Genomic DNA, 9,155 nt, shown 5'->3' on the forward strand with positions numbered 1-9,155 from the left:
GTTGCATGGGGCACGATTGCAAACACTATCAATCCAAAATTTGATATAAAAGTAGTGTAACATAGATTTAAAAAAAAAAAAAGGCATTTAGACTTAACAGTCCACAACAAAGCAGCAGCAGATTGCCTAAATTGCCTTTATTCTGATATTTTGGACTAAGAACAAATGGTTTCTTTCACTCAGGTCCAACATTTCCATGCAACAGTCTGTGAGAATATAGTGCCACCTGCTGGCATAAAGTCTTATCATTTGTTAGGATGCATTTGTTGAATTGTTTCTCTGGTGTCTTTCTCTCATATTTCTCACCATATCATCCCCTTTTTTATCCTTTATTTTCCAGCCCAGTGATTTTTCCGTGTCTCTGAAGGCAGTGGGTAAGAATAAGCACTTTAAAGTGCAGCTGTCAGATGGAGTGTACTGTATTGGCCAGCGCAAGTTCAACTCTATGGATGAACTAGTGGAGCACTACAAGAAAGCCCCCATCTTTACCAGCGAACACGGAGACAAGCTGTATCTGGTCAAAGCATTGTAGTGTAGGTTTGAGCGAATTCCTGCTGTGATTCACTCTTGCCAACACTGGATCTCGCACACACAAACACACACTCTGTCATACACACTATACACATACAATACTAATGCCACACCCTAACTTTCTTAACTCAAGCCTTAGCTCTGGACCCTCTTGCTGTGGCACCTGCACCACATCCAGAGCCTCAGTCACTCCTAAGTTTTATCTGTCACTTCCCAGTGGCGAGCAGGTAAAACTCTTTTTAGCTCTACAGCAGAGCAGTTAACCCTAAGACTGTGCATTATGCCAGCACACACCCAGCATCTGTCATTTGCAGTATAGTGCAGAAAAAGCCTCTGATTTTGGATATGCTAATGTGCAGTGACCACACCTGCTGCTAACAGAACACCTGAGGGCTTCACAGGGTTGAGCTCCTCTTCTGATGTCACACATACTGTCCATTTGCCACCATGCACATAGTAGGTTACACCATTGCTCTTAATCCACATAAAAAGGAAAGACATTTAATAGAGGATTACATCTCTGAGGGACCTTACTCTGGTGGTGTTGTGTCAAATTGCTGGCCATTATTTTAGTTTGTTAATTTTTTTTAATGTTTGTTCCCGAGTTAATATTTTTTCCAATGGTAATTTATATGTAATCATTGTTCTTTCATTCAGTATCTTCACAAAGTGACCACAATCACTGTCTTGCCTTTTTCTAGTAATTCCTCTACATGATTTTTCTTCCCATTTAAACTTGTCACTTTCAAATTCATTTGTTTGTTTCCACAGACCCAGTTGTTATTAGAGATGTTGGTGATGTTATCTGAACACAATATTCCTCAAAGGCAGAGGGGGAACATTAATGCAATAGGTGAATTCTGAATTCCTGTAGAGTTTGAATGTTTATCAGTGTAACCAAATGTGCCACCCTGTACCCATACTACTGGCTTCAGGTCTGCACTGCCCTCACCATACTTGGCATTCATTCATAGCTCTATCCTTAAGAATTATATTATGTCACATTGAAAATGTTTTCCAGTATGTCTGTAGCTAAAAAATAATACTGACTGAAGAATAATTGCCCCTGGGAATAAATGTGGTACTAAAAAGGAAAAAAAAACCTTCTGTTGGTAGTTTTTGTTAAACGTAATTTTATCTTTGTGAATCTTGTGATTACAAGTTTACTTAAAGTGTCATAATATATAAAAAAAAAGAATGCAGTGATCGACTAAAACATGAATTACTTAAGTAAGCAAGAGTGGCCATAAGCTTTGCAAAGTACTAATTATTATTCACAGGTCAGTACTGGTTTTAAAACACTAACTTGTGAACCAACTGAACAGCAGCTGTTGGCTTAATAAAACCCTCCCCCAAAGAACCGTCGTCCAATCATACTTGTAACTAGGCATGACTCCTCTCTCAAGCTGCAACGTTTGCCTCTTAAAGCTAAAGAATTGGAGGGGCTGCCTTGTTTTCCAGGCCTTTCCAAAACCGGGAACGTAAGCCTACAGTTTGCCTAAAAAAAAGAGGACCCGTTGTTTAAAAAAATACTCCGAATGTTGAGTGGTAAATCTCTTAGCAGGATTATTAAGATTTCATGAAAATCTGCTGAATGAAATGTTCCTAAGGGGGTGGAGTGTAACAGTTTTTTTTTTTGTTTGTTTGTTTTTTTTTTTAATCAAGAAACCAAATATTTTACTGTCTGGCTCGTAATGGAAAAGTCTAGTCCTACCAAACATTGTCCTCGTTACTTTCACAGTGTCCATTTTGTTTACCAATGGAAGTGTTGTTGATCATGGGGTCCTCAGCTTTTATATGATATATCTGAATGTTATTGAACATTGTTATTTAATTCTTGTCTCACTGTATGTAGATATTCAAAATAAGATGAGGTGCATATATGAATCGTTAAGATCCAACTATGGTACTGTAACACCGACAAAATGATGAGAATTGAAATACTTTTGTTCAATAAAAATTTTTGAAGAATACTAAAATTACACATGTTGAAATGTTATCATCTTTACTATTTTGATAATTAATTATAATATAAAACTATCAATTACAGTCTTCACATTATTTGTGTTCTGTGTCTGGGTGCTTCATTTTATTCATTATAGGCCTACAAATCCTTCAGGAGGAATTCAGGGGTCAGTGTTACACTCAAGGACATCGTGATAGGAGGAGGAACCAGCTGTGAAGTTGGCCACAACCAACAATACATTTAAGGACTGACTCACTGGCACCACCTGAACTACAGCTGTCCAGTCCGTCATCCAAGTCTGTTGGTGTCCAAACCCAAACAACCAAACTCACACCTCAGTTGCCATAAGTTAGCATTTTTCTATTGTTTACAAATGGAAAAAGGAAATTAAAAGCCTGTTATTCTACAACTGCAAAGCTTTAAATTGGGAATTTGTAGGCTTCTGTGTGTAAATGGCTTATTTAGTTTGCAAAGGAACAAACTACACAAAGCTCAATGCGGTCTGAACAAACATTAAAATGTGATATTATAGTATACATTAGTGCATTAAAGTCCAAATTATTTGTTTTAAGTTGTCATATTTAGAAGCCTAAGTTTGACTGTAAACTTGTACCAGCGCATGTATTCTATTGTATTTAGTTAAAATAAGTCCTGTCTGGCTCAGAGTTACAGAACCCACAAACAGTCTGGCTGATGTTTGAGGTCATCCAAGAAGAGTCTTATTGTCTGTCAGCCACAATTACACCATCTGTCCCAGCTTTGATAGCACTAACGTGCCAAAGTTGAGATTTCACTGTGAGAGTACAATGACTGAAACACCTTTTCGTTTTGGGAAAAGCATTTGCAGTAAAAAAAACAAAACATAAACCTATAATTGGCATGCAGAGAGGTCACGTGTATATACACTTTACCTTTCTGATGCAGAAGTTCAAATGATGTGTGTTTTAGACCAAATGTTTGAAAGAAATGCGGAGTCATACTCAGGTACATTATATTTTGAGGTTCTAATGTTTTGACCCCCTTGTTCATACGTGGCCAAAACATTAGAACCAATCCTAATTTGATGCACTTCGGTTCGACTCCACCACACACTTTGACCTCAATAATAAACACGTAGAATTATCAAATATTTGACAGTTTTCCTTTAATAGCTGAGAAATTACAACATTGCTGTATTGGATTGCATTCAGATTGCTGGACCTTGCTGTATAGTCACTAAAATTGGTGTTGCAGTACCTTAATGTTTTCACATGATGGCAGCATTGGGCTTCTTGTCTGACAGCTGTTCGGGCTTAGCATCTGCTTGATGAGCCTCCAAAAGAAATGGACATAGAAAAAACTTCACGTGGTTGTCAGTGAATTCAGTTTCCATTAGATTGCATGCATGTTAATGGTTCATTAATATTTATGTCCTGTTTGTCTTCCTACAGTCTGATCAGGGTAGTACCAGTAATTCCTGTGTAAAAGTTATTTCCGAAGAAAGAGAGAAACACAGCTCAGCATAAAAAAATAAAAATTTAGAGTTAGTTAAATACACGATACTGTATGGAAACCTTACTTTTCATCACATTTGGCCCTAGTCTGTAGGTTTGCAATATAACAACTGTTCCTCCTGCTTCCACGCAATTTACCCCAGCTGGTCTCAACCCCTTTAACACAGAGAAACAGAAAATATCTCTCAGTGGTGTATTCAGAGTTGTAATTTTCAGAGAGACAGAGTTGCAGTCTGCAGTGTTAGAGATAAGTGCGACACAGCCCAGTCCACAAGAGAAATGCTTCAGACAAAGAACTCACAGTGAAGACCGAACAAACGCCACATTTAAAACAAAGGGGAAAATGTCTCTTGACAAAACAAAATCAACTAAACACTCCACACAAACAGCTTAAAATCGCACTATAAGCCAACTAACCAAGCCACCCAACTTATCTAACCCAAAGATGTATAGCAGCAAATGCTCCCACTGAAGCGGAACATCAAGTCTGTTTTCACCTACAAAACCTGTACTTGTTAACTGAAAGCTGGTAGTCACACAGAGGTAGGAAGGTAAAAGTCTGTGTGGGTTTGATTCAGTGCAACAAGACAAAGGACGTAGAGTGACTGGCAAATTAACAATCCTTTGCCCTTTTCAACAACCTGGCACAGATGTTATAGGTTAGAGAAAATGATCTACCCACCTTTACCAACTAACAGCCTGAAAAAGAAAAAGAAAAATAAGGCAAGAAGAAAAGGTCTCATGTGCATCGCGTTTTGAATTCAACTCAAACTTTTCTGCTTGTGGCAACAAAGATTTAGGAATGAATTTGATTGCAAATATGCAGAAACGGGCTGTTAGGAAACGACTAACAGCCAGTGACACAGGAAAAATATATTAAATGTATTAAAACTTGAACAAACGGATTCGAAAATACAAGGTGATTTCTAAAAATGCCTCATTTGTTCCAAATAACATTTCAAACATCTAATAGAGAAAGTTTTCCACAAAGTAAGAAAAGCGGCAGATTATCCAGTTTGATTTTAAAATTCTGCAAAGGCTAGTCAGTCTCCTTACCTTAATCTAGTTGAGCTGCACTTCAATTCCTTATTGTGAAACACACAAAGAACAAGCAGGACCTCAAAACAGCTGCAGTAAAGGCCTGGCAGAGCATCACCAGGAAAGAAACTCAGCATCTGCTGGTTCTATGGGCTCCAGACCTCATGAAGTGGCAGACAGCTAGAGATTTTCAAAGCTGCTATTTCAGTCAGAAACACTGGGGGGTATTCCTCCATGCTTTTTGAAACACACCCTTAAATTCAAGCTGTGAATCTTGACTGTTTCATTTCTAATCAATTCTAGTGCCACAGAGCCAAAATGACAGAAACTCTACGACCTCACTGAATCGTAACACACAGTCTGGAATAGTCTGTCTGGAAACCAGGTGTGAAAACTGTCTAGTGCTCACTTCTTTCCACCCGCTTTGATCCATCTTTTCACACTTCCCTTCGCTTTTCCTTCTCCTTTAACCTTGAAAAAAATCCATATTAGCCCAAGCAGCTCAAGGGCAGACATCTCACACTGAGCTCTTGATGGGTATGACAACACCACCGTTAAATATACACTGAAGTGAAATAAGGAGTGATTCTTTATCAGTGTGAGAGGAGGGCCTGCGGCTGGGTAGCGATGTGACATCTCAGCTTGTTTCATCTTGTCCGAATCATCTGTAACGTAGAGGAAAACGAAGAGGATTTAGGTCACGTTTTGCTCTTCAGGACTAGATCATTTTAATTTATTTATTTTTGTCCTTTTGTCTTATCCCGTGAGTTCAGGATTGCCACAGCGGATCATTGTCCGAATGTTGATTTGGCACAGTTTTTACGCCAGATGCCCTTCCTGACGCAACCCCTCCCTAATTTCTATCGGGCTTGAATCGGGGAATGGGCCGTTATGGGTTCAGTGTGGTCCGTGGACGACTGCCTTACCAACTGAGCTACAGCCAACCCCACACTTCAGGAGACTAGATAATGTGATGCTATATTCCTCGACACAAAGCAAATGGGTATGAGAGGTGTGAAAGAGGCTGTGGTTTGCTTTGGAAGGAGGCAGCCTTAAAGAGGCAAAATGTGGAAAACAAACCTGCCTTCTCATCTTGTTGTAGTCCAGATGCAATCATCATCCTCAGTTCAGTCTGAGGGAGGAAGATAATGGACAGGACCACAAGTCTGCTGCTGATCAGGTAAAAAAAAAGATGATCCCTGATGATCGAATAACAGCATTTTCTTCTTCTTTATGAAGTTCTCCTTAAATTATTTATGATGCCCAACCAAAAACAGAAGTTTCAGACTGAAAACATCTTTGCAGTGGTGGTTCACACTTAAGCAGGATGCTCATCACGAAAACAAAAACCTGCAAACACTGCACAGCACTGTCCATGAATGGACTTCACATTGTGATGTACAGTGATAGTGAAATATTTGACAAGCTGTGAGATGAAGTTCACACCTGTTTCTGCCTTGGTCTTGTCTGACAGGTGCTGAGAAGAGCGATGCCGCCGGCAGGAGGGAGGGGAGGGAGAAAAGCAGTCCACGCTGGCTTCGGCATTGGTCAGACCTCTTTGAACCTGAAAATAGAGGATTGTAGCATCAGGAATTAATTCCACTTGTCCAGGCCGCTGGACTTTAGTCACTAAACATGGGAGCAACAAGGTGCAGCTCAGAAATTCAGTTCTGAGGGCAGGTAGGAGTCACCTGTACCATGATTAAAGTTCAAATGATCAATAGTAATTTAGTCACTTTTACACACCGTTTTTGTTTTAACAATTTATTTCTGATATTCCTCTAACAAATATAAAACAAATAAAAACTTCTGTAACAAATCATAAAGCACTGGTAATACAGGTAAAATATGAAAAGTTTTTTTTTTTCACTTTCATCAAATGTGACAAAAATATTCATTTTATCTGCCAGAATTTACAACTCTGAAAAATGAAAACAGAATTGTGTGGTAGAACTTTATGTTTTATCCTGTCTGCCATTAAGTCAGTTCACAATTATGTTTTAAAAGAAGTGTAATGAACACCTGTTATAAATAATTGTGAATGTTTTTTTTTCTATAAAATGAAAAACGCACTGGAGTTAAATAGAGAATCTCCTGAACATCTCGTGATCCTTTTGAGTTTGGGATTTCTCTTTGAGTGAACAGTGCTTCTATAATGCCTGTGTCAGATCACACAACACACAGATTGTTGCGTGTGATGAGAGCTGTGGAGGGAAGATGGAGACAAAGAGATGGACAGAGGTGAAGGATCGACAAGAGGAAAGTGTGTTTCAGAGCACAGATCAATGTATATAAATCTTATGCTGCAATTCCAAATCCCCAGGTCAGGATTAGGAGGATTATGTTATCCTGCTTTATCCTTGTCCAGGAATGCTGTGATGCAGACTGCTCTGTTTATGTGTTTTTTGATTGTAAAGAAGGCTTTGTACATACATCTCAGTGATTGTTTCCACATAGCCAACACTACTTTTCTTTCCAGCTCGGCGGTGCAACATTTGGATGATGCCAGATTAATAGTGACATTGAGTGAATTACAATGGTAAGAAAAAGTGATTCCACTATTTGCACTTAGTTTTCATAGTTTTTCCTTTTAAATTGGTGATGACATGTGATCTGCTCTTCACCAAATCATAATATGAACAAAGACAAGTTCTATTCTATTCTATTCTAAGCTGATTAAACACAAACATCCATTCCATCCATCCATTATCTGTCACCGCTTATCCTATCTGGGTCGCGGGGGGGCTGGAGCCTATCCCAGCTGTCATCGGGCGAGAGGCAGAGTACATCCTGGACAGGTCTCCAGTCCATCTCAGGGCACAGTCATGATCTTTCACGTCTTTATCAAACACATCCAGTAAAGATCCAAAGTGACAGTGGAACAAATAATGGAAACAGTGGTTTAGTGGTTAATAATCATCAGGAATTTTGGACCATTTTTCCCTGTAGAACTGCTTCAACTCAGCCATAATCTTAGGACATCTGGTGTGAAAGGCTCTCTTGAGGTCATTCCACAGCATCTCTGTTGGGTTGAGGTCTGGGCTCTGACTGGGCCACTCCAAAAGCTGAATTTTATATCTCAGATATCATTCTGTAGTAGATTTACTTCAGTGTTTGAGCTCATTGTCCTGCTGCATCACTCAGCTTGCAGACAGCCAAACTAATTGATATGTTTACTTAAAAAAACATATTTTCTCTTCCACAATTACAAGCAGTCCAGGTCAAGAGGCAGCAAAGCAGCACCAAATCATGATGCACCCTCCATTGTACTTCACTTTTGGGATGATGGTGTTTTGTTGCGCAGTTCAGTTTTCACACCATTTGTAGTGCCGTGTGTTCTCCCCATACAATTCTACCTTTGTTTCATTTGTCCAAAAGACATTTTCCCAGTAGTGTTGTAAAGTGTCAAGGTGCACTTCATGCAATGCTGCAATGGCTTCCTCCATGGTGCCATGGAAATCATGCTTGTTCAAAGTTTTGCATACGGTTAACGTATAAGCAGAGATGTCAACAAACTCCAGTGAATCCCTCAAGTCTGTTGTTTTGTGACTTCACTAATTCTTCTGTGTTGTGCCTTTGGAATGACATGACTGGGCACCCACTTCTATAAAGAGTAGCCACAGTACCAAATCGTCACTGTTTATAGACAGTATGTCTCACTGTGGACTGGGAAACCGTTTTTTTACATGTCTAGGTAGATCTAAACCACACCTACATTTTCATTTCATTGGTTGGACATCAGAACCCTTTTGTTGCCATTATTTTTTCCACTATCATTACGTTTAATAAAGATTTTAAAAAGACAGGAAAGATGATGAATGCGTTTAATCAGCTTAGAAATATTGTCTTTGTTGATATTTGTGTCTTTGGTGAAAATCACATTGATGAACAGGAGATTGCCATCACTTTGTGTTGTGACAGTGTGTCAGAAACAACACATTATCTCTGTCCTTTGTGACATTCATCCCTTGCGCCCCGTCTCCTCTTTTGCTCCTTGAATAAAAATTACCAGAGCAATGTGACAGAAACATGAGAGCTTAGTGGTTTTTTTTTGTTTGTTTTTTTTTTCTTTTGGAATTTCAAGCAAAACATCTTTTTATAAGTTTAAATTCAGAAAATGTGTACAT

At 39.0% G+C, this 9,155-nt stretch overlaps 1 protein-coding gene across 3 annotated transcripts in view; it reads left to right on the forward strand.

Moving 5' to 3' along the window:
• Positions 1-3,397, forward strand: part of nck2a (NCK adaptor protein 2a) — a 32,435-nt gene extending 29,038 nt beyond the window's left edge. For 2 of the 3 annotated variants that reach the window (XM_067515335.1, XM_067515336.1), the window contains exon 4: positions 341-2,513. In XM_067515335.1, the coding sequence (XP_067371436.1) occupies positions 341-532 (192 nt within the window). In that variant the 3' untranslated portion in view covers positions 533-2,513. Of the gene's footprint in view, positions 1-340; positions 2,514-2,633 lie in introns of those variants that run through there. The other variant, XR_010915147.1, reaches the window with a different exon arrangement.
• Positions 3,398-9,155: the final 5,758 nt, after the last annotated feature.

Source organism: Channa argus, chromosome 9 (assembly GCF_033026475.1).
Source record: "Channa argus isolate prfri chromosome 9, Channa argus male v1.0, whole genome shotgun sequence".
NCBI lineage: Eukaryota > Metazoa > Chordata > Actinopteri > Anabantiformes > Channidae > Channa > Channa argus.